The sequence below is a fragment of the Micropterus dolomieu genome, linkage group LG16 (genome assembly GCF_021292245.1).
Source record: "Micropterus dolomieu isolate WLL.071019.BEF.003 ecotype Adirondacks linkage group LG16, ASM2129224v1, whole genome shotgun sequence".
Classification (NCBI taxonomy): domain Eukaryota; kingdom Metazoa; phylum Chordata; class Actinopteri; order Centrarchiformes; family Centrarchidae; genus Micropterus; species Micropterus dolomieu.
In genome coordinates, this window is record NC_060165.1 from 14,004,423 (window position 1) to 14,030,957 (window position 26,535).

Genomic DNA, 26,535 nt, shown 5'->3' on the forward strand with positions numbered 1-26,535 from the left:
AACCTGTATACTGTAAATGTATATACTATTTTATGATGCTTATGTCCAAAGTGTTTTACAGCACCACATTTGTATGTGGATTTGCAGCTCTACCCACGGAGCTAAATTAACTGTACATACATGTTTAGTCATTATCATTGTAGCCGACTGTAGTGAAATTGTACTCCTGCATCTATTGAGACATTTTGGATATTGCCTCTATCTAAAAGGTCTCTCTCCAAATCTACAGTGTTGCTTCTTTAGAATAAAATAAAATGCTCGGTTCTTAGTGCGGCTGTGATGTGATATGACACTGTAATCTCAATTTAAGAGGAACAGCCAGTGGTAAAAATTCAGGCTGCCATGAAATTTGCTCTTGTCGAACACTGTAAGGAAATTGGCAAATACTTTGCATTTTGCAGTTGGGTTCCAGAGAATACATTAAAACATCATCCATAACCATGTCTTTATGCTTATGGTTATTTAACCTCACCAGGTTATTGGCCACCCACCAGCCCCTTTTTAAAAATAAGTGACTACCTTCGCATTTAGGAATAATTTTGAATTTTGAGTTTTCTCCGCATGCAGTAGGTTATTATAAACTTCAGTATGAATCAGGTTTAGGATAGTGAAGTGTCACCCCTGACTGACTGACTGACTGACCTGAATCTGACTCTCGATACCCAAAGTGATGTGACAGCAGCATTGTGGGAAAAATAATAGAGGTCTATCTGGTCCAAACAGCTTGGGGGGTTTGGCTGTCTGACTCTTTGTCTGACTTCTGACTAATGATGCTGTCAACACACTACACAGCCTGACCTTTTACCAACTGCTTCCACCATGTAGTGTGTGTGGGTCTCAGATTGGCATAATAACTAATGGCTTAACAGGAAGAAGGAGAGGGACGGATGTAGAGACAAAAATATCGGGTGTGGCTGTGTTTGTTTGAATTTGATGTAATATGTAAATAGAAAGAATGGGGAGAGTGGCTGTTTTGAAAGAGAATGTGGAGCAATAAAGGAACAAGAGGTGCGGGAAAAAGAGAATTCAGAGATGATTTAGGACAGAAAAATTCAATGAAGAGAATGAGTGATGTATTGATGAGTTTTGCTCTTACGTCTGCACACAAACACCAATCAATAGGATTGGGTCCTAATGTTCTGACAAGTGAGACAATAACAGTTGTCCTCATACTGAAACTGTTTTCAGACTTCAGTAGTAAGTTCCACTTGTTTGATGGATGGATGGACAGACACTGCATATGCAGCTTTCACACATGTAATGTCCAAATCTAAGACAACAAGGTGCGAGATAGCTAACTAACAGATGAAATATCAAAATCTTAATTATTAGAAATAATTAATTATTATAATTAGTCATTTAGCTAACGCTTTTATCCAAAGCTACTTACAATTGCTCTATATGTCAGAGGTCGCACCCGGGCCTCCCACTCCAGACGAATATGTCTTATCCACTGCTCCATTGCCAATAATTTCACTGCTGCTATTGTTTTTTTTAAATCACCTACTTTTTCCACATATTTGTCAGTTGTGTCTAAACAGAGTGGCAGAGAGGAGCAGACACACATAGGCAGGAGGAAAAGCCCCTCCCACAGATAATCACTTGTAATTGTTGCAGAAAAAGCAACGCCCACTAATCCAGGAAGACATACAACTCTTAATTTACGAGGTTATTATAAAGATGAGCTCTAAGGTTACATGTGATTAGAAAAGAGCAGAGGAGCTGAATCACTTTGAGAGTAGACTGGCTAGGGGGCATGTGGCCAGGAATTACACATTGTAGCTTTTTAATTCTTTCTTTTGTCCTTGTTACAACACCTGGAAGTAATTTCTCCAGGTTTCATCATAGTATTTTAATCTTTCACACTCTCTTAACATTGATTTCAGTTGTCTTAAATCATCTTTGTTTATGTCCTTTTTGTCCACATCACCCCAAAAATTGCAAGGATCTTGAAAAAGCAGGCATCATACTGTGTTAATAGGAATAAAGTAAAATACATGACATCACTCCATAATAAGTGGTTATAGGAGTATTAGAAATTAAATTAATTGCTCTTGTGAAGAATTGCAGACATTAAATGGAAAGATAGCTGAGGCACAAAATAAAGCTCTCAGTGTACATGTATATCTTTATTTCGACCTATGGCCACAACCTCTGAGTGGTGACCGAAACAATGGGATGGTGACAAAAGGTGAGAAGCTCAGTGACGCAGGACGACCTCTGTGCAGATCCACTTTTCCTTCAGTTTGACAGAAGCAAGCAGGGGTGGTACAGCTGGTGAGGGGTGCCCTCTCTGTCCCTCCCTCTGAGGTAGTAACAAGCACATTGCAACTGGGAGGAGACCCAGGGGTGGATGCAGAACACACAGCAGAAACTCCCTGCAGGCCTGGGAGCACCTGGGGCCCTGTTGCCCTGGGACTTCAACATTGCATACAAATAAAAATTTAGAAGTGAGAGAAACAAGACTATTTTGTAAGATGACACACTGGGACTGAATTCATAGCCAGACTCCTATTAGGTGACTTTTCATTGAAGCTCTAATTTGCATGAATTACAAAATGTGGCCTCATTATGACTGAATCACTTTCAGTCTGTATTATACACATTCCTACCAGCGCATCAGGCTGGCAGGATAGTTATCATGTTTACCAACACAGAAACAGAACTGAATTGAACTGATGGCTGCTTAAAATATATCTAGGTGAATTGGATTGTTTGAGATGTGAATCCAGCTCCAATATGTCTGGATGGGCTTTCATCTGTATTTGCATACTAACACCTTTTCTCCTTGGCAGAGCTTTTTTCTCTTCACACAGTTTTTCTCTCTTCAGCAGGTTTTCCCTCCTTCCTGTTCTGAAGTACTGTATAATGTTTTCTGTTATCACAGTATTGTTACATGATTTGTTTCGCAACACTTCAGTCTAGATTTTCAGATTCTTTTTCCCCTCCCTCTGTTTCCGTTCTCTCTCTGTAACCCTTCTCAATCCCCCACCCCTCCATCCTGCTCCCCTCCTCCCAGAGAGTTCTCCAAGGAGAGGGAGAAGGCCAAGGCACGTGGTGACTTCCAGAAACTCAGAGAAAAACAGCAACTGGAGGAGGACCTCAAGGTAGGCTGTTAATGTAGGCCTTCAAAGAGTATGTAACAGTCTTTACCTGAAGATTCACTGAATATTACAGTCAAGCTTTCAAACAGGTGATTCATTGGAGTTTTATAGTTCCCAAGTGTCCAGTGGCTAAATCTGGCACTTATATTATTATTTATTATTATATTACATATTAGAATCATGTGTAACTTTTAAATTAATACATTTAAGCAAGTACACAAGATATGCAGAGTTGCATGAGAATTAAGACGTCTTATCGTGGAACATCCTTTGTCACTTGTGAGGAGGAAGGCCAACAGAATATAGAGGTCAAAGACAGGTCCAAAATACCACCAGTAGCAAACATAAAAAGGAGAGTAAAAGTTATTCACAAGGCACTTTTGAAGTTACAACATGCTCTAAAAATGGCATAAAAGAGGAAACCGATGAGACACTAATGAGAGTTTACATTTAAGATACTGTAGTTGTAACTACTGTATGTCCATACATACAGTACTGAATACTGTATATACTTTGTGTGTGTGTGTGTGTGTTTGTGTGTGTGTGTTTGTGTCAATATAGGGCTATTTAGACTGGATCACTCAGGCTGAAGACATTGACCCAGAGAATGAAGAGGAGGGCTTGGATGATGACAAACCCAGAAACCGTGAGTGCTACTGTGTGTGTGTGTGTGTGTGTGTGTGTGTGTGTGTGTGTGTTAAACAGTAAATTAGGCCAATAGGGAGTAACGATCTTTTTACCTATTTCAGTTTTCCTTGAGAATGACTATGCATATGTGCATGTGACTATTGTTGTGTGCTGGTACTGGCGGATTCAGTTTGTTTTTTTTGTGTGACTTTGACTTTTACACAAGACTTTGTCTCAGAAAGACAAGGTTGAATGATCATATCTTTATATCTTAAGATATTTTGTGTTTAGTGCACCAAGAAGTTGTTTGAGTCAAATCTAGAGCTTGGTCTAAAATTAGCTCACTGCAATCTCTGTCACGTAGTAGTGGCTTATAGTCAGTGAAGTTTAACTGACAGAGTGACTGATAGACTGAGATGATGTTAATATTGTCTGCTTGCTTTGGCTTAGAACCCTCTTGAGGTTTAAAACCTGTTTTAGATATTAGTGGAATGTGTCAGACTGCAGCTAATAGCCTCTGGGCACACACTCACATACACACAACAAATACTCACTTATGCAAACTCACACACTGTAGGTATACACCCTTAGGAATGTGTGTGCTTGACAGTCAAAAATGTACACATGCAAAATAACACCATGTCTCTCTCCACAACACCTCCAGAGAGAGGCAGCCACACATGGCACATGTCTCCCTAGGACTGAGCTACATTTCCTGGGGGGGGAGAGTAGAGCACTGGCCTCTTTTGGCCTGGAGGTTTGATCTATGAGAAGATAAATAGAACTTGAGAGAGGGATGGTGAGAGAGGCAGGGATTTGATGAAAAATGTGTTCGTCGTATTTTTGTGCACATACTGTTCAGCATGCAGCATGTACTGTGAACTATTGTGTAAATGCTTGGAGCTCAGCATGCTCAAACTGATGATGAATGAATGAATGAATGATGACTAAATATGCAGAGGCAGAGCGTGCATTCTGCATATACTCGCACAGCGTGCTCATTTTCTACAAAGCACTGTGGCTCATTCTGAGAAACACTGCCAAGGGAAGAAGAAAGAACGAAAACAATGATGATCTAATCTCTCAGTGAATCTCAAGAAATTAACATGGTCAAATGAGCAATGACCCACTTTACATGAAAATGAGGCACAGCACCCCTGTGGCTAATCCGTAACAAATCGACTTGTTTTCACCTGTTACCGTTGTGCTCCCCTGGACCAAACAGAGTGGCAAAAACACATCAGCACTATCTGAGATAAAGGCACATTAACAAACAAACAAATACAGTATGTGGCCCTGAAAATGGGCCAGTTTTGTAAAATGTCACATCACAATATAGAGATGCTTCTGCATCACTGTCACATGTACAATCTCCAGACAAGTGAGTTCTTGATCCAGTCTTGATCCAATATAAACGTGCATATGGCTTTTACTAAAATCCTACACATTTTCCATAGAAATAACAATTTAAAAGTATTAAAACTGTACTCAGATCGTATAGGTGCAAGATTCAGTCCATTGCTTTTACTAAACGGTATAGCTTGGGCCATTAGATTTAGATGATCTGACAAAATGATTGATACATATAATCCAAAATTGTCCATCAAAAAGATCAATCATTCGACTGTTTGTGAAGTTGGAAAATCAAGTCACTTGCTCTCTTATTTCTCTGCCACCCTCTGTCCTCGATGGAGGGATCCTCCTCTGGGAAGATGAATGAGGGCAGTTTGTCCCTGCTGCCCAGCACATTTTGCATAGACTAGTGCACACACACACACACACGCATGTCCTAAGAAGGGATAGGACAATAGAAGATAGCAGAAAAAGAGATGGAAAGGAAAATGTTGATGCTGAGATAAGAAGAGAGATAGAAACAGAGAGACAGAGCTAGAGAGAGAGAGTGTGTGTGTGTGTTTGTGTGACACAGAGGGTATCTGGGACGGTGAACAGATGGGATATCACATCATGAACAAGTCACACTAGTAACCATACACTCATACGGAGACCACACACACCTTTCTATGTGTGAACTACGGGGGCATAATATTGATGTATGATGTGAATAGTGTGTTCATATGAAGACAGATATTTATTGTGTGTGTGTGTGTGTGGTTCTTTTTGGTGACAGAGAGTAATAGATGTCATTCACTACATTGATTTTTACTGTTTTTAGTAATAGCATGAGTGAGTTTGCCTGAGTCAAGAGCCTCTAAAACATGGCAGTTATCATTTGTGATCATGACCAACAAATGCATACAGACATGCACACTCAAATTTGATGATATATAATGTGATATAAATGCCATTTTAGTTCTTTATTTATATATGTGTATTTCCTCTGTTACTTTGTGTGTTTCCTGTGTAGATGTGTAAGTGTAGCTTACGTTTTGATACTACTCTGAACATATTTTCAACAAATGTAATATTTTGCCTTTTTCAAACGTTAAGTATCAGCAGACTTCGATCTGTTCTCTTTGATGGGAGAAAATGTTCTGTTGTCTGTTGTTCCGTTTTCACCAATGAAACTTTGCTTTTCCACCTTCTGCTGTGATAAATGTGCATTTGCCTTGAGGATTAAAATACCAGAGGAAGCACAGTTTGTTTTTTGTTGAACAGCTTTATTCCCTATGGCTTTCATCAAAGTCACCAAACAACCCCTATAGAGTACATTTAAAAACAATAGATGTATAAAACAACAGCATGTTGTTGAGTTGGATGTGCGGCCTCCAGTGTTTGCTTTTAGTTACTGTGATAGTGGTGGTCATAAAAAGTGTTATTATATTATTAACAGTATTTTTTAACAAAACATTTGTATATACAGTATCTGGTCATCATCCCATCTCTCTGTAGCCTACACGTTTATATACTGTATATATTTTATATTTGTCTTTCAATACTATGTGTTTTTCACCAACACTATGAAGCGTATTTGTGAAGGCCGTTTTGTGTGTGTGCACTTTTGAATACGGTGGTACCCAAGAAGACGGTTTTCCTTTGATCATTATTGTCTGCAATTTAGTCAAAGCTTAAACTATCCTTGTGCAGTGTTAATTCAAATATATAACTATGTATATGATTATCTGCTTTGCGAGTGCATGTGTGCGTAGCTGTGTATTTGCATATATGTTTGTATACTAGATGTCATGAATTATGTCTGTGCATGTCGTTTTCCTTTTTTATTATTATTATTATTTCTGCTGCTGTACAAGGGTGCTTGGAGAATCACATCTAAATCATTGGAAAAGTGAGCAGAATTTAACAATAGAATAACCCCAGAATGGAGTAGCCTGCTGACGAATACACAGACTCACAATGATGTAAATAGTGTGAGAGGAACGGGTGAAGTGGATACAAAACAATAGCTGTTGTGTTGGCCAAGAGGAAGGAAAATAGGATAGACAAATTTATTGTTCTGTGTACTGCTTAGTGAAAACAACACAGCAAACTGCTTTTGAATGTTGACTTCCTCAACTCTCTCCCAATGAATAATTTCTTTCTTCCCATCTTTCTCTCTCTCTCTGTCAGTCTTTTTATTCTTTCATTTCTTTTTAGCTTAGAGAATGAGAAGGTTCTAGTTCAGATATGATGGCAAGGTCTGGCAGTGAAATAAGATTAAAAGGCTAAATGGTACGAGAGAGGAAAGACAGTAATGCCTTCTTGCTAGCTATGCTAGTAATACACCTCAAATTACAGTAATTGCTGGACAAATGAAACAAATGTCATTTTTGCAGATGCCATTGTGTTTCTTTGCAACAGATTCTGGAATGGATGAGGCAGTACGAGTACATGTGATTATATGTGTTTGAATGTACAGTTTGTGTGCATTTGTGCTGATTGTGAGTACCTATTTGTGCGTACACACGCGTGCGTGTGTGTGTTTGTCTTGCTGAGCCGTGCTCTCTGTCCCCAGGTAAGAGCCATCGTTTTCAGTCTCTGCGTGGAGCCGTGAAGAAAAATGCGGCTTTCCTTCGTAAGGCGTGTGCGTTTGTCTGCATGGTCCAACACTACAGCTAAAGATTTACTGGAAACATGATTGTAGACATGCAAGCGGACTGCACCCTCTCCTCTCCTTTTTTCCCGCCCCCTCCAGAGCTTCAAAGCTAAAGTGGCTGCCTCTTAACACTGTAAAGGAGTTTATCCTCATTGTCTTCGTCTTTGTACACCTTCCATTGAATAATTATCTAATCTTAAGGCCATGTATGTATATATATATATATATATATACATACACACACAGGGAATAAGAAGATAAGGAGAGGAATTATTTCTGTATTGAGATGCAGCCACTGTTTTCCTTTTTAGATATGTAGGAAAGGAAACCATTCACACCTGCCTGAATTGTCTGAAAAAAGAGAGGACAATGTCATCACAGAAAAAGTTTACACACGTACACACTGACAACTAAAAACATTTGTAATATTTGTGATGTCACAGTCCTTTCCTTGTTGTTTCAGATTCCTTTCCCTAAAATCCCCCTGCATTGTTTTTAGCCACGTCAGCTCTGATAATAAAAGATAATGGAGAAACAGTTTTAAAATTTGAATTTTAGCCTTTTTATCATTTTGACTGGGCCATATTGTTGAGTAGAAATGTAAGATACTGGCACTCACTGACTTCATTGTTGAGTGCTTACATGCTAACAATCTGTTTATGGGTTATTTTTAGTCATCCCCAATATAATGTGACAATTGCTTAGTGAGACAAAAACTAGAGACTAAAATTCAAAACATTACATTATTGTATCAAATTAAGAGTGCATGCAAAACCTCATGTTCTGAATGTTTGTACTAGGATTTAAACTGTGAATTCACAGTTCAATCATATTTGGTCAGCTCGGGTTTGGTATTGGAAATGTGGACCAATTAAAATATCTGAAAATGGCTTCTGGACATGATGGCATGGATAATTAATATCTGACTTATTCCAATGTGTTAACGCAGACACAAAACAGATCTGTACACAAGTACACAAACACACATTTTTTCCCCCAAAGATTACTGTAGTGAATCATTTTTATCATCATGCAGTTCAATCAATGCAGTTGGCTTACTTTCAGTGCTATTATTTCATATTTTAATACATTCACACATGCCAACATATGCAAGAATGAATGAATCCCTCTTTTGTATTAAATACTTTTGACCCTTCCCTATCTTTCTCATTCCCTTTCTCCGTCCTTCAATTTCTGTCCCTCCCATGCTCCTTGGTCCTATTCCTTCCTACTCCCTCTTCATCTCCTTCCTTCTCTGTGTCTCAGGTCTTTGGGGTTTACTCTAACAATAGGCATTAAACTAGTTCAGGGTTCCATTGAGGAGAAGGCACATGGCTGGTTTTATATTTGAAAGGCTTTAGCCTAGGGAGAGACCGGAGGGCCTCGCGTGCTTTTAACTAAGTAGCATAGCAGCAGGTAGCACGTGTTGTATGAGCGAACATACAGCGTGTTCAGAGCAGAACAGTAAGACCACGACACAAAAGTCATCCATCGCCAACCATGTGGCAAAGTGCATTGTTCACTCTGTAGCTTACTTTGATGTATGAGGTTAGCTAAGTGTTTAAAAAACAGCACAAGAAAAAAAAAAGATTTTCTAAAGCTATGAATGCTGCAAATCTTATTTACTAATTTATCCTATAAAACTTAATTGGAAATCTGCCTGGGGAACTAGGTTGGCCCAAAATGCTTTTGTCATTGTTTGAAGGGGGAATGACTTGATGACTGCAGCCCCCTTTAGCTTAGGATGATCGACTGCATACTGAGAGACACTTTGCTTAACTTGATTGCTTATTTGTTTGGCACTGCTCTATATCTTTATTCAAGGTCTTGAAACTTGTATATAAGATACAGGTTCACCACAAGTAGTGTTTTATGTGGACCTTTATTTCCAGTTAGCAAGTCCGCATGGAACACTATTACAAATCTCAGCACGAATGCAGAATGGCCAGCGTGAGGGTTGAAAATTGTGTTCGGAAAGCAACTTCTAACACATAGTACACGTAAACTGTGTTACTGCAGCTGATATAATAGAGCACAATTGCATGATAAGCAAAGATTGTTCAAGTCAAGATTATGATTATTCAGCTTTTTTAAATTACTTCTCATCTTAAGTGCTGATCATGTTCCTAGGTTTCACGCTAAGAGTCGTGTTTGGTGGGGGGGGGTATCTTACTGTAAAAAGAGACATAAAGATTCATATGCAGTAATTGACTCTGGTACCCAGAGGGTGTTACAATAAGTGTTTGAGGTGACAGTGAAGGGAGGACAGCACATTTCCGCAGGCAGGCAAAGGCTGACAGAAGCAATATAAAGCAATGTATCACTTCATATCGGTCTCCCAACCAGTTATCCCCACCACATTCATCCATCTCTTCCTCTCCCTCGATACTTCCATCTCTCCTTCCTCTCTATCTCTATTTTTTTTTGTTGGTTCTCCCTTTTTTCCTCTAACACCTCTGCCCATTCATATTACTCCTATCCTTCCTTTACAGCAGTCTCTGCCTCCATCTTCACAGTATTCATCATTCCATATTTACACATCATTACACTTGTCTTTAAATAAGGACAAAGTGACACATTTGCAGTCTCCTTGTGCCTTATAAACAAAGACAGACTGGTTTCAGTGAACCCTTCTACCTGTTCACACATCTGCAAAAAAATCTTTGGAGCAGGGAGTTAATTTTCCTGCCAAAGCTCTCACAGCTTGATTACAGTTTAGAAGACTGAATAAAAAGCATTTCAAGGTTTTTTCAAAACCTTGGCTGGAGTTGATCCCCCACAATGCTTGCAGACCAAAGACCAAAATCTACAGGATGTTTTTATCTTTCAATCTCCATGAGCTATAAAATCACAGAAGGGTTTTGTTAAGATTTAATTCACTCGAAGTTGAGAAATCCCTCAGCTTAGAAGTTGAAATCCATCCTAATAGCTGTTGCAGAGGTTGTGTCCCAGGATCCTTAACCGGTAAATATTGCTAGTATGGCAACTTACACACTGGGTGTAATTAGTTTAGTCAATCAGTGAAAATTACTTTTTTAGATTTTTAGATTACTTTAACTTTTTAGTGTTTGACCCAGTGTTCCAGTACTCACATATAGAAGACCGAATGGACTTTATAGCTTTCAAGTGTGTGTGTAGTCATACATTTGTTTTGGAGCAAGCATTATACATACAGTAAAAAACATAAGAATGTTGTGTGTGAGGATGTACGACCTATTTCCCTGTCCTGTTAATTCATCTTCTCTTTCTTTCTTTTTTCTGTCTTTCTTTCTACATCCGTTTTCCCTTCCCCTTTGCCTCTGCTGCTCTCTGTCTCACAGTGAGCATGCCAGCCAGCGAGAATGAATCAGTCAACACAGACAACGCCCCCGGGGGAGACGTGGAGGGAGAGACCTGCTGTACCCGGTTAGCGTAAGTACCTCACCCTCCCTCATACGCACCACTTCTCCCCCCTCTATCCCTCAGCTCTCTCAGTCACCTTCTGTCAGTCCCAAGGATGGACCTCCATCCTGCATCTCTCCTATATTAGCACTTGATTATTAGCCGTGGTACGTGTGTGGCTCAGCCTGCTTCTGTCCTTCACTGATCTCACAAAACCAGACCTCTGTCTCATCAAGCGCACAGAGGTTTGGAAGAATTAATGCACTAACGCTGGTTAGAGGAGAGCAGAGTAAAAGTGGGTTGTCTTCATACTCTAAACTGATCAAATTATGAAAGGGAGGACTCCTTAAGAGACAACTGAACAGATGTGCTGTTCCTAGAGGCGGTCTTTTTCATTTTCACAGCCAATAAAATGACAAAAATCTGTGACCTTCATGCAGCATATTTGGGCTAAAAGGAATTAATCCTACACTTAACCACATTGCCTTATATTTTTTTTGTAGTATGCTACAGCTGAACAACCACATTGAAGTCTGAAGTTGGTTCTAAGACTAGTTGCTAGATTAAAAAAAAACATTTTAGCTGAAAATTCAAATTTAAACTGTTTTTAATCTCGCTTTTGTGCTCATTTTCAATATTAAAATACAGTATGCCTGGGGAGCAGGTTCAAGGATGGGGATTATACTGGAATTATTTCAAAAGTTGATTCTGTGATTTATAAACTGTAAAATTTCAATAGACAAAAGTGAAAAAAAGAATATATATATATATATATATATATATATATATATATATATATTTCACTAAGAAATACAGGTTTATAGTTTGTATCACGGAATCTGTGCATAATCTTTCCAATGTCTGGTGTTACTCAAGTTTTGACTTTGCAGAATAAGTCAGTGATATTGTTATTTTAAGGAAGTTATCTCAAAGAAGAAGCCCATTTTGTGAGGTCAAAGTGCCCGTTGACTCATGTGTTACAAAGAAAGTTTCACCATCATTTGAGATATCACAAAAGGTAGAAAAGCAGGACGTCTTTCATGGCTCATCTAACAGTAATCCAGTTTTCTTTCCTTCTCTCCATCAATTTCTCTCTCTCTTTCTTTCTCTTGTTGGTGAAGTGCTTTCCTCCTCCCCTGTGGGAGCTCACGAACAGCTGACTCAGTCGCTCCTCGTCCCCCTCTCCTTTCATTTTTTACATTATTCAAACAAGTTCATTGCTTTCTTTCCTAGACACAAGGCCACGCAGGAGCCGTGACCCCAGCAGGCCCACTTCAGCACACACAAGCAAACACACCAACATATAACACTGTTCATCACTGTGAACGTAGCTGAATAGAATAGAGAAAGTTACAATATAAATAAGACAATTTAGAGGCGAAATCAAACTGAATAAAAAATCTCCTTGACCAGAGAAACAGTAAAGCCGGTAGGCACACAATTGTTTATCCGTACTCTCGCTGTCCATCTGTTACTTTGTCTTTGTTATGTTGTTTGTGTTTATTTGTCCCGTCAGACCAAAACAACTCAAAACAAAGGATATCTGAGTCTTCAGGAGGCGCCACAAACCCAACACATAATGGGAAATATAGTGAAACCATAATTTTATGACGTATGCATTAGCAATTTGTTTCACTCCATTTAATGCTGTATAGTAGCATTATAATTATTTTCATTTGCGAATAATCTGCCAATTAGTTACAAGTTATTGATTAATTGTTTTGGCTATAAAATAAGGAAAAATGCCTGTTACAATTTCCCAGAGCCCAAAAATGTCTTCAAATCTTTTGTTTAATCAGTCCAGAACCCAACCATATTCATTTTAATATCATATATGACAAAGAAAAGCATCAAGTCCTCACATTTGAGAAACCCCAGTAAATATTTGCCGTTTTTGCTTTAAAACTAACTGAAATGATTATTTGATTCCCAAAGTAGTTACAGATAGTTACTTACTAGTTAATATTCTGTCAGTCAACTAATCAGTTAATCAACTAAATGTTGCAGCTGTAGGCACATTTCAATATATAATTATTGTGCTTTGACAAAGAAATATTAACTCAAAGTTCACTTACTAGCTTTTTGTGGAGCTTTTGGACGCATCTCATGATTTACATCAGTGGGTGAAGTTTGATCAAGTGCTCACTTAGTCATTATGTGTATTAAAGATCAAATATTTAGAATACAAAACTTAAGTCACTACATTCTACTAGATTATACATTATCTACTCGTCTATGAATAAACATCTTGTTGTGGCACAGAGTATAATTTCTCATTCATAACTTCCAAAAGGGCTGCAGGATAAACCTCATTTGGTCTGAAAATTCCCATAAAAATGTGTAGGTCTACAGCATCAGTCTCCCTTTTTATTATCCACAAAGGAGCTCTAGAATTTACACATGCAATTTTGAGTTTTACTTAAATAAGTGGCTTTCATTGTTATCTCACCAAATGAATAGTAAACCTTGCCAAGACTGGAAATGCAAACCCTCATCCTTCCTCTTCGAGACTGTGACAAGTTTGGCTAGGGGCATTTGCTCACACTATTATGGAGATAGAATATGAGACTTCAGTGTTTGTCAGTTCTTCTTCACATTACTATGGAGACAGACCTGGGGGTAGGAGCTACTTCAGCTCCTGCTGATCTCATAATCGAGACGGACACATGGAGAGAAGAGACGTGTGTACTGTCAGCCTCCATATCCAGCCAGTCAGTCATTTTATTCTATCGTTCAGTCAGTTAGTGAGTCATTTCATTGCTTCAGTCAGTCGGTCAGCCAGTCAGTCAATTCATCTGCTTATACAGACAAAATCACTACACAACAACAAATCCCTAAAATTCTTCAAGATGACTTGTGTTTATGACAGTATGTGATGCTACTACATTCTCTTTTGATTTATGTCATGTTTCCAAAATTGATATAGACGCAATATAATGAATTTGAAATGCAATAAAAGGAGCCATAAAGATGCTAACCAGTACATCATCGTCACATTCACCAATTAACCAAACATTTGTACTATTGTTATCAAGTTTGGTTTTCATTAAACAGCCTTTGGCTGAGAGAACAGCTTCAGCCTGTCCCACACCAACCAACATGTGGTTGGTGTGGGACTTTAAATCATTTAAAAAAACAGATTGAAAAAATTTTAAATGTTGTCAATTCTAATTTCCACAGTGGGGATTTCTCTTCTCTTCTGTCCTCTTCTGTTCTCTTCTTTTCTCTTTCCAGACACAATGTCTTCCATAATCTCTCGTCCTCAGTACTTTATGTATGTACCTTTTGCTGTTACAGTGGTGAACAATCAACAGACATTTTTCTATTAGTGAGTTGTGTTTGTTCACACCAGGGCTGATTGGAAGAAATCAAAACTTACTCAGATTTTTTTCTTTTGACTGGATGCCACTGTATACATGTTTGCAGGGGGTGATTTGTTCAAAAGGAAAGTTGGGTGATTTCAAGGTACAAGGTATTGTGATACAAGATATCAAAATAATGTTCTGCAGAGAAAAGACTGGCAGCTTTGTAGTGCTAGTGTAGTTCACCTCAGACCCTAAACCAGTGTTTCTCAAACTAGGGGTCAGGTCCCCCTGGGGGGCATAGAACCAGTGCAGGGGGGGTGACCAGGGGAAAAATATGGAATTGAATGAATACAATTTATGTAGGAAAATATAAACACTTTACTGATGCTATCGTGCTGACCTGAATCATTTTGTTTATTTCAACCAAATTCAACTGGGCTTCTTTTTTATTTGTTTCTCCCCCAATATTGTTAATGATTGAAAAGAATTCAATCTATTTACATGTAGTGGGGAGGCTTGAACTTTTTTCAGCTTTTGAAAGAGGGTGATGACAGACAAAGTTTGAGAACCACTAAACTAACAAATGTTTACTTGGAAATTGCATCTCAAAAGTGCAGGAAATAATGGATGCACACAACTAAGTTGATAAAGGAACATATTTACTACGGCTTTTGTGATAATGAGAGAAACCATCCTCCTTTATCCCTCTCAAATCACCCCTTTCATGTTGTGTACCTGTCTCTATGTGTGTTGTGTGTGTGTGTATAATCCATTCTGTTTTCTGTGTTCCAGAAATAGGATCTCCAAATCCAAGTTCAGGTTAGTACATGTTGTTTACCATAGTCTTTTAATTCCCTGGCTCTAATGTCTCTGCTGTGGTATTTGTACGGTCGCTGGATGTGTGTGCTTGTTTACAGGAGTGCACAAGAAGCAAACAAACTAGCAATAGACAGCCTTGCTCTTTAAAGAAATAGTTAAACTTTTTTAGAGCTAGGACTACTTTCTTTCTTGCAAAGAGTTAGATGAGAAGGTCGATATCATTGTCATGTCTGTACTGTAAATATGAATCTACAGCCAACAGCTATTTAGCTTAGCTTAGCACAAAGAATGAAACAGCTAGCCTGTCTGTGCCAGACTATTACTTGGCTGGGTACAGTAACTTTCTGGAGTTTCTGCAAAGTTAAGATTTTGTTACCTTTGGACAGAGCCAGGCTAGTGTCTCCATGTTTCCAGTCTTTGTGCTAAGCTAAGCTAACTGGCTGCTAGCTGTGACTTTGTTTATAACAGACAGATATAAGAGTGCATTACAGACATTAAAAATGACATGTATTCTACTGTCAGAATGCATGTTCGCTTGTGTTGTGCTGTGATTTCTGTCTCATGTAACATTCAGTGTGTGCATCATGGCAAAAAGCCGCTGTGTGCCATAGCTGACTCTAAACAGCTCTCACACACACAGAAGACAGGTGAAACATGAATTTTGTATAGGCAGAGAGGGATAACTCTTCCTGGTGAGCTGTGTTGATCTGTTTGAAAAGAGGCATTCCAGTTACAGTACATGACAAATCTCCTTGCAAGCAGGTCCTGTGTTGTGGGGCACCAGTGGAAAAGGGAGCCAGTCATAAATAATGGAGAGACACCTACAACAGAAAAAGAGAGATACTTGATTAGGACTGTTGTGGTCTGGATTAATTTAGTTTTATAAATAACAGCTGATTCATCTATGATGAATTAAAAACACTCTCTGGTCAGACTCTGTTGTCTTACAAGAAGGTACTTTATTACAGTACTGGCACCAGGAAGCCAGTGAGATGGGCATGTCTGGCTCTTCTTAGCTATCATGTCTCTTTCTCTAAAAACAAATTCCAGTGAGAACCAGTTTCCAACAAGCATATTTCTAGAAACTGAGACACCCCAAGTACTTCTAATACTTACAACAGGACACTGAACCTTCTCTCACATCTAAGGTTACAATGTCCCTTTTCAGTTATTCAACAGATGATTTAACAGTGATTCAACAAATTAACATATACAATGCTTATCATAGTTGTATCAGATTGTTCAGGGCAATTAACTTATTGTTTTTATTCACTTTGTTTTAAGGCGGGCTATCATTAACAAATTATTGTCTGCCCATTGACTTTTAAGGTCATTTGGAGCAAAATCTTATAATTACACATTGCCATTTTTCCCAGTGTGCAAATGCTCCACTAACGGGTAGGGCGCCTCCATTTGTACATACAGCTGCACAAGTGTATTGTCAAATTGGATTCCCTCCTCAAAGTGTCTTATGTGAAAGGCTAAGGTGAGATTCATGCTACTCTGCTTCTTTATGCTGAGAACAAAAACAAAGTAGATTGTCTTGAGTTGTTTTGATTCCTCTCACTGAGATTATTTCAAGATGAGAATGGAAAAAGGAGAAATTTAATTTGTCCAGTCATTGTTACATGGGCGTAGGTAAAAAATAAAAAAAATAATGGCATGACTCTTTGAGTGGACTGGTGGTGACTGTGAGGTGTGAAGCTGGCAATTAACAGAAAAAAAATAACTTTGATTTTCAACAGTTGAATGTAGAAAAGCAAGAAAAGTGCAAAAGACCTTGTGTACAAAATGACACAGAACAAACATGTTAAATTGTCTAAGAATTAACCACTTCTTCTTTTGAAGCATGAATTTCCCTTGAACTGAGAATCGCAATATAACACATTTCAGTTTAAATTTATGCCTTCAATCATTTCGTAAGAATACACGTTCCTTTTTTTTCTCAAATGGTGCATATCTCATTCTGCAACAAAGCTCTTCATACTTGCTTTTCCTTGGTGCAAAACGTCTTTGAGAATGACTAATTGTTCCACAGCTCTGCTCTCAAACAATATACAACCACGGGGCCAAGGGGTGATGTCGTCACTACCCTGTAGATGGATTAATTCACTCTTTTTTTCTCTCTCTCTCTCTCTCTCTCCTTCGCCTGTTTGTCTTACACTCTCTTCTTCACTTGTTTCTGTTGATCATTCTTTGTTCTCGCTCTTCCTCTTTCTTTCCTCCCGTGTCTGGCTCTCTTCTCCTCACCCTCTTTCCGTACTGGCCCCTCTGTCTTTGACCCTTTCGCCTCTCTTTTTTTCTTTCTTTTGCCACGTCCCTCCTTTCCCTACCTCTTCCCTCACCCATCTTTTCTCACCTCTCCATCTCTCTCTCTCAATCTCTGCTTCTTCCTCCTCAGTCGATACTCTCGGAGGTGGAACAGGCTGTGTAGGAGGAAGTGCCGGGCAGCAGTCAAATCACAGGTTTTCTATTGGTTGGTCATCTTCCTGGTTTTCCTCAACACTCTGACCATCGCCTCTGAACATCACCAGCAGCCTCAGTGGTTAACTGATGTACAAGGTACATAAGAACACTCATACCTACATACATTTACGGATACATAAACACTCTCATTTTGATCGTAGGTAAATTATTCACTTCTTTGCGTTGTCTTTTCTTTTCCACTTTTCCTTTTATTCCATACCTTGTCCCTTTTTATTCTACCCCTATTTTTGTTTTCCAATCCCTTCTCTTCTTTCTCTCCTTTCTTTCCTACTTATTAGACATAGCCAACAAAGTCTTGCTAGCACTCTTCACTGGTGAGATGCTGTTGAAGATGTACAGTCTGGGTCTACAGGTAGGTGGCTAACAGTAACGTTGTTTTTCAAAAAAATGTATAATATCGGAAAAGATTTTATTTTTTATCAATTCCAAGATTGTCAAGAGTGTTAAATGTAAACTCATGTTTTTATTCTCCTCTAATTGCTACCTTTAATTTCACTTCTATATTAACTCTCCACAGGCGTACTTTGTTTCGCTCTTCAATCGCTTCGACAGCTTCGTAGTATGTGGAGGAATTCTTGAGACCATTTTGGTGGAAACCAAGATCATGTCTCCTCTTGGCATCTCTGTGTTACGTTGTGTACGCTTGCTGCGAATATTCAAAATAACCAGGTTAATATAGACCTTTTTAATATTGACATTTATTGATTATTTGATAACATTATTTGATGACAAAGAGTGTATATTTGAAAAAGTAGTACTGGACAATAAAAGCAACTATTGTATTAACGAATGTCCTCAGGATGCATGAACCTGCAATCAATAGAGAAGAACCAAGGGAAACAGACCGGGAAGTGTAATGTGCGTTTGTGAGAGATAAATGTTTATTTGCACACATATAAACTGGATGTCTCTCCCCCAGATACTGGAACTCCCTGTCCAACCTGGTGGCCTCTCTGTTAAACTCTGTACGCTCCATCGCTTCCCTGCTGCTCCTGCTGTTCCTCTTCATTATCATCTTCTCCCTGCTCGGCATGCAGCTCTTTGGGGGGAAATTCAACTTTGACGAGACCCGACGCAGCACCTTTGACAACTTTCCCCAGTCTCTGCTCACTGTGTTTCAGGTAATGATTTTGCAAATGTTCCTGTTTTGCACCTTGTTTTCCTCCTGTGTTTTCTCCTCCATCTTGGTCTGTCCTCCATTCTCAGCTTGTGTCCATGAAATCATGATCTTTGTCTTCTCCATTTGAAAATACAAAAACATTTACATGTAATTTACTGTCTTTACGCAAAATAGATTTTTATTCAATTTATTTTCTTACTCCATAGATCCTTACAGGAGAGGACTGGAACTCTGTGATGTATGATGGTATCATGGCGTACGGTGGACCATCATTCCCTGGCATGCTGGTCTGCATCTACTTCATCATCCTCTTCATCTGCGGAAATTGTATCCTGCCGCAACAGAGCCCTAAGTAAAGTAGCTGCACAGCTGCGTGTATAATGTGGATATGAAGGGAGGTGGAGGGGTGATGAGTGATGACATGGACTGAAGAATCAACATGTGTCTGGAGAAAAGATTGGCAGCCAAACTTGTTCTCCGATTTTGTTAAATATGATCCTATCAAATAGATAACAATGTGGCTGATTGTGATTTGAATATAATCAGATCAGATTTCTAGCCCCTATTTAAGATGCAGTTGCAGGAAGGAAGGATGTGTTTTGCATAGGGATACATTCATGAAGCCAAAACACTTTGCTGGAGGTTACTGAATATCTCTTTTGTTTGCAACCAACCATAATGATGATCTGATGGGTCAGCAACATCCTTAACTTCACTGCTCTGAACAGATATCCTACTGAATGTCTTCTTGGCCATCGCTGTAGATAATCTGGCAGACGCTGAGAGCCTGACATCCGCCCAGAAAGAAGAGGAAGAGGAGAAGGAGAGGAAAAAGCTAGCCAGGTAAACGGAAAGAGAAAGAAAGACACAACAGTTGGTTGAGGAAAAGAAAGAGGGAAAAGAAAACATTTTTGTGTCTGACCAACACCAATGAAAACTGCTAAGGGGAGAGTGGGAGTCAGAGAGTTTGGCCTATCTCAACGGCATCAAGGGAGAGCTTAATCTTACAGCATCCTGGATAGTCAGGAATGCCCAGAGCCAATTAAGGATGCTGAGCACTGGAATCAAAGCATTAAAATGCTTAACAATTAGAACATGAACTATTAGGTTTTTAAGACAGGCTGACTTGCCTGCTTTTCTGTCTATACCAATTTTATTGTATAATTTTAGCATCTCAATGATAATAAACTAATAAAGGTTATTTGTCAGCACTGGTTATGTGAGATTTTAGTGGCACAAATCGTTAAATTTCTCCTTCTTGGTTCCAACCTGTATTGATCTGGGGGGAAAATGTGATGGAAAACAGCCGTTTCCAGGCCCACTAACCTTTTGGTTTGATTTTAACAGCACAGCCACCCCCTGTGATTGAAATACACCCCATTATCAGTCTGTTTTGGCCATCTGATGTTAATTTATATATGATTCAATACAAGTTAGTGGATTAACATGCGGCTAACACTGCTAGGATTAGGACAAGAAGAATGATGCTGAAGGTGAGGATCTTCTTTTCCTCCCTCTTTCTCCAGATTGGCCAGTCCAGAGAAGCGTCATAACAATGAGAAGCCGCCTCTGAAGGAGGAGAAGAAAGAGAAGATAGAGCTGAAGTCCATCACCTCTGATGGAGAGACCAACACTGCTACTAAGGTACACGTAGACACACACATATCAAGAAAGACTAAAGTGGCCACGAACTTCAATAAGCGCACAAGTGAGCAAGTAAGTGTGTTTGTAGTCAGAGAAATGAATGAAGTGGTAAATTAATGTAATGCTCTCTCTCAGCAGATTAACATGGATGAGTACTGTGGAGATGAGAGTGAAGAGAAGAACCCATATCCTGCCAATGATTACATAGGTAACACTCAAACCATATGTGTGAACTGTGTGTATGATGAAATGATTTGATGAATTAATAGTTGAATATGAGAACTGCCAGCAGCTATGAAGTTCCACGTGAAATTTTTAATAAATAATCTGAAAAAGTAGTTCTCATCCCATATACATACTTTTCATTTCTGACGTACACTGTTTTCTACTAGGTAGATATGTTCGAAAACTTGGTATTACCAACATGTGAATACACAGGGCTGCTTAGGAACCGTGTTTTAATTTATTATTTAATTTCAATGTCAACACGGTGCAGTTTTTCCTTTGTGTGACCTACTGCTAAGGCACCTATACTTAGAGATGCCATTTTTCCTACTTTTTTTCATTTAGTTTCCTCTCCTGTACTTTCTGCTTTTCTCCTCTTACATGTACTCTCACTACTATCCTTCTCCTCACTCTCATCAGGGGACGATGATGAGGATGAGCCAGAGATGCCAGTGGGCCCGAGGCCTCGGCCACTCTCCGACATTCAGTTGAAGGAAAAAGCCATTCCCATGCCTGAGGCCCGTGCTTTCTTCATCTTCAGCCACACCAACAAGTAAGAGGACACTATAGTTCTGCTTTCTGGCTACTTTGCTTTTTTCCCGATCTCGGCCGGTTTCTCCCTGTATTTTTCCATCCTCTTTATCTCTGCATGTTGTGACCATTTAACATTTTTCTATTATTTTTAAAACAAGAGACTCAAACATGATTCTCTCACTCTCTCTCTTAGATTCAGAGTTCTGTGCCATAAGATCGTCAACCACAACATCTTTACCAACCTCATCCTCTTCTTCATCCTGCTCAGCAGCATCAGTCTGGCAGCAGAGGACCCAGTCAAGAATGACTCCTTCAGAAACCAGGTAACACACAATAAAGAAAAAGCATGTAATAAAGTGTAAATACAGTATATACACATAAAAGAATGGATATACATTAAGGTACAGGCAGAAGCAAACGTAGTCATCATTAGTTGCCCACACGCACTAATTCTGTATTAAATGGATTATAGCCGACAGCAACATATAGAGGAACCAAAGCTTATTGTGACTGGCCTGTTACACTTAAGGAGATTTCTTCCAGAGTACTGCTGCTGTGATTAACTTCATGTTAAGAACCTGTGATCTATATTAAGCTTTGTTTTGTCAATTTAATTATTTCTTTTACTTTTTTTGCAAGGCTGGAAACTTAACATTATAGTGTTTGTAATTTACACATACAGCAAAACATATGGTTAAAATACATATAGCGGTGTCGGTTAGCGCACTCAGTAAAGCATGCACACCATGTACCGGGCCTTTGAGTCCTTAACACAGTGGCCTGGGTTTGAATGTGACCCGCGGCTCATTTGCTGCAAGGCTTACCCTCTCTCTCTCTCTCTCTCTCCCGCATTTCCTGTCTATCTTCAGCTGTTCTATCCTCAATAAAGGCAAAAATTACTCAAAAAGAAAAGAACATGATAGCCCTCAGGTTTTTTTTGTTAACCCTCATTTAACCAAGAAAGTGTGTTAATAGTTCAGTGTTAGTTACACACGTGTCTCTGGGTTCCAAGTTCAAAGTATAAGAAATGTCATTTATTAATTTGCACGCAACCGCAGACACTGTATATTCAGCCTTAAGCCAAACTCTAAAACCCTAAAACATGTACTATTTGTATTTATGAAGGACATATATGCACTGTAGTTGTATACACTAATAGAACATCACCATACTGTTTATATATTAGTGTTGTTTAGTGTTTATGGGTGTAATTTCTGAGCTGTAGTCTAATGTAAAGACTGGGCACAGTGTGTGCTGAATCTGTTTTTGTTTATTGTTTTTTTTCTCAGTGAGCAAGACAAACCCCTAATCAATTATTGTATTTTCCTTGGCTATGGTATAGGCTGCTGTACCTCAGTTAAGCTCAGTCTGAAACCTTAATGAAATAATAAGTCCTGTTTTTTTTTTCAGATTCTGCTCTGTTTTTAAAGTCTATTTAAGTCAAATAGGAATTCATTATCATTAGACCTGAAGCTCAGTATTATTATTTCAGTATGTTGTGGAGTCATCCAGGACTATGCTACAATTAAGACCATAAGTTCAGCCTTAACCCCTGAAGAACTGCACTTCCTGCGATGTGTGTAAAACAATCCTTTTAAGTCTAGACCTAGAAAGAGTTGTGTTGTTACTGGTGAACCCTAAAAAGTGAGTGAGTGTGAGTTAGGTTTTGATGGTTGGTAAATTCCTTCAGCCTTGTTCTCCAAAATGCAGTGCAACCTTGGTTCAGTTTTGTCACAGTTCACTGTTATAGTAAATACAACTGATAACACAATTCTTTTGTGTCAGCTAGTCGTTGCATATTGGGTAGGAAATGGAGCGTTGTTGTCAGTCTCAGGAGTACTGTTGTGTAGTGTACATTAGACTAAAAGAATCATGGAAATACTGTCTCTAAACTGATGATGATCTTTGATGTTATATTTTCAGATCCTGGGATATGCAGACCATGTCTTTACTGGACTCTTCACCATAGAGATAATTCTTAAGGTAGTATTCCATGTGTTTGATGTAAGATAAGTGGGCTATATAATCTGTAAATGCTACAGTATGTATTTGCGATACTTCTACGTGGTCTTGATCTTTTAAAGAATTTCCTACATGTAGGATATCACTGGAGGCTAAAGTTTGGCTGCTGATATTTAGCAATGCTGCAGACAAACAACGGTTGACATTTGTAGCAACCAGGTTGATGTGCCTAGTGAGAAGGCTTTACTGCATCAGGACAACAGAAATGTAGAGAACTGACTTTCAAAGAACTTTAAGAATGTGTACTCGGCAGTAAGCCCTTCTTTAAAGAAAGTTAAAACAAAGACCAGCTAGTTGCAGACACATATAATCCATGCTCAGTGTTAAAGGTAAGGCAGTCAATATCACTGCCCTCTACATGGTTCATCATACTAAGCTGTTATTTGATCCTTCTTTATTTGATTTTAAAATATGAACTTTGACCCCCACAGATGACAGCCTATGGAGCCTTCGTCCATAAAGGTTCATTCTGTAGAAACTATTTCAATATCCTGGACCTGGTGGTGGTTAGTGTGTCCCTCATCTCCTCTGGAATACAGTGAGTGCAGTAAAATGGTTTTTTTTGATGAATGTTTTTTACTGTTGTCCCATTGTAATTGGTACTTGAATCGTCTACTGCTTTAGCATTTTAATCAAAGTGTTGTGCTCCTTGAAATGCTGTAATTTCTCTAATGTTTAATGTTTAATATGCTATACTACACTCTCTGTCTCTAATTCTTAATAGACTAGACTTCTCGACGTAAGTCCATATTAGTCCATATTAATAACCCCTCTTAACAGACCTTCACCTTAACTGTGTGAACCTGTCACTCTTTTGATTTGCTATTTCTATGGTCTTGGGGAGTTTAGTTGAAGCCTCCTTCAGAACAAGAGGAAAGAAAACCAAGACTGTAATCAAGACTGCATAGTTTAGTCAGATTCTACTGTATTGATAATTAATGGATGATTTGTAACACATGGTATGCTTTTGCTTTTGTGCTGTAGTCACCTTTATGTCAAGTAAATGTTTGTTTATCTATTCTTCAGGTTAAAATCTCTTGTCATATTTGTGGATAAACTGAACTCTCCCAGGCTATATAAATGACACCTGAATGCTAAAAGTTGTTTTTGCCTGTTAAAAGTAGTTTGTGTGTGGGATATATCTTGAATACATCACAGTCAAATTCATTGTGATGCTGCTGCATTTAATAGTGTCTATAAACTGCCTTTTACTGCAGTATCAGTATATACTGTACCTTTCCTTTGATACTGTTTTGCTATTATTATTATCTCATTATTCATTCAAGTATCTGTGGGCATTGAAGTAAAACTTAAAAAATCAGAGTAGAAATGGCAAAACTTTATAAGGAGATTAGTAATTTCATATGCAAATGAAAACCAGTCCTAAAACAAATCACACCGTATATAAAACATCTGATGTTTCTGCTGTCATCCTGTATAGTCTCATAATATTTTGTGTGGACAGCATGATATATGACCAACATTATTTCACATGAAAGAACTATGGCAGTGTGGCCGATGTTTTACAATTAATGAAGACCACTTATCTCTGGACAGAAACAGTATTTTTGCTCTCTGAGAAAACTAGTTAGAATCAGGCTGTTTGCAAATTGTGTAAAAGGTTCATCATTCCCAGTCAACTGAAGCACAACTACGTACATTTCTTTTACATTTTGCACCATATAAAAAGTTTAAATTTCAGTTGACATGAGTAGGAATTGTTATATCACTAGGCGATATCACAGCTGATTTGACTGTGATATGTTACTAATAATCCTACTCCACATGAACTACCTTTAACTGCCTTTAAACTGTACCTTCCTTTGTAAAAAGTTGCACAACGGGTATTTTCCTTGCTTTCTGTTTTAAAAGTCAACACAGAGTAATGTCACTCCCTGTAAACTACTCCTTTAACCATCTAAAATGTCACTCCCTTAAAAGGATACATTGACATTTTGAATACACTTTTTTCTTTCATTCTTTCTTTCTGTGTTACACTATGGGAAAAGGTGTTTGTATTTGTTCTTCAGTTAACTGAATAACTGGCCTATCAGCTTTCTAAACTAAATTATCAGTAAAAGATACTGGCAAGCTAGATTTTTAGTATGTTTGATATCTGTTGACATCAAGTAGTTATAATTACACTCGGAGACCCTAGTTCAGATTACCGAAGGACCAATTTTAAGCTTTATTGTTAAATTCAAAATGTCAAGGTATTCATTAGGTATTCACTTCCTTTAAAAGGTCACACTGTTTGACCTTTGGTTTGTACTGACACTTTCTTACAGCACAATAACTCTCTGTTTGCCTGTAAATGGCTGTTTGTGTCTTTGTGTTGGTCTGTCTGTGGTGTACTTGTGTGTGTCTCTCCATGTTTGTCCATGTTTGTGTGTGTCGTACTGTACTTAACATTGTAGGCAATTTATGTTAAAAAGGGAAACCATGCTGTCTACTCCCCATTTATAAAAAATGTATCAAGTATAGAGGGTATGCGTTGATGTCACTTCCCCTTCAGGAACACGCTGGACTGAGTGGCAAAACATCTGTTACCGTGGCTGCGTTTAGCAAACCGGGAGTAAAGCAAGTCCAACGAAGGTTAAAGTCAAGGGCAACCTCATGAGGAACAAAACGTCTTCCAGTGTCTTCAACCAAGTCCAGTTGCCCTTTACTTTAACCTTCGTTGGATATCTATTACCTGGATGACTGAGAATCTTCACAGACATCGAGTAAAGCAAGTGATTATTAGCTCAAATTAAAGGCAGATCGGACTCGGCAGTAATCCTAACTGCTTACCAAAGAACCAGTGTTCCAGCTCTTTCCCATTTTAGATGTGTTTTTTCTGTTTTAGCTGATTCAAGCTAACGCTGCTGCTTGTCTTTCTGCCACTCAGTGAGCGTAACTGTGTTCTGTGACATCATGCGCATACCCTCTATAGTATGATCATTATTTTAGTAGTTAAAAAAACAGACTACAATCAGTTTTGCGTTTGACTTCTTGAGAAAAATGTGCAACTCTTCCAAGCCCCTGTTCAAAATCTGTGATATTTAACACAGCCTTATAGCATACAGTTTGTAAGTAATATGTTATGTAAACATATATTCTTGACTTTGCCCAGTTGAAGCCCAACTTTACTTATCCCTAAAGAGAATCATGGCTATTTTCATGCCTTATTTATTTAAATATTTTTTAGGATTATTTTGTATCATACTTTGATACAGTTGGCTTCAGTTGGCCACTGTCCTTTAATTTCTTTACCTTATGCGTGTCCCCCCCCCT

The 26,535-nt window shown here is 38.6% G+C and overlaps 1 protein-coding gene across 6 annotated transcripts in view; it reads left to right on the forward strand.

Annotated features, from left to right (window-relative positions):
* Positions 1–26,535, forward strand: part of cacna1c (calcium channel, voltage-dependent, L type, alpha 1C subunit) — a 152,229-nt gene that overhangs the window by 82,389 nt on the left and 43,305 nt on the right. For 3 of the 6 annotated variants that reach the window (XM_046071682.1, XM_046071683.1, XM_046071684.1), the window contains exons 10-24: positions 11,043–11,133; positions 15,201–15,227; positions 17,629–17,789; positions 17,993–18,066; positions 18,232–18,383; positions 18,634–18,835; positions 19,041–19,161; positions 19,563–19,677; positions 20,361–20,478; positions 20,614–20,686; positions 21,124–21,256; positions 21,431–21,560; positions 23,161–23,220; positions 23,691–23,797; positions 23,984–23,998. In XM_046071682.1, the coding sequence (XP_045927638.1) occupies positions 11,043–11,133; positions 15,201–15,227; positions 17,629–17,789; positions 17,993–18,066; positions 18,232–18,383; positions 18,634–18,835; positions 19,041–19,161; positions 19,563–19,677; positions 20,361–20,478; positions 20,614–20,686; positions 21,124–21,256; positions 21,431–21,560; positions 23,161–23,220; positions 23,691–23,797; positions 23,984–23,998 (1,579 nt within the window). The remainder of the gene's footprint in view (positions 1–11,042; positions 11,134–15,200; positions 15,228–17,628; positions 17,790–17,992; positions 18,067–18,231; positions 18,384–18,633; positions 18,836–19,040; positions 19,162–19,562; positions 19,678–20,360; positions 20,479–20,613; positions 20,687–21,123; positions 21,257–21,430; positions 21,561–23,160; positions 23,221–23,690; positions 23,798–23,983; positions 23,999–26,535) is intronic. The other 3 variants (XM_046071686.1, XM_046071687.1, XM_046071688.1) reach the window with 2 other exon arrangements.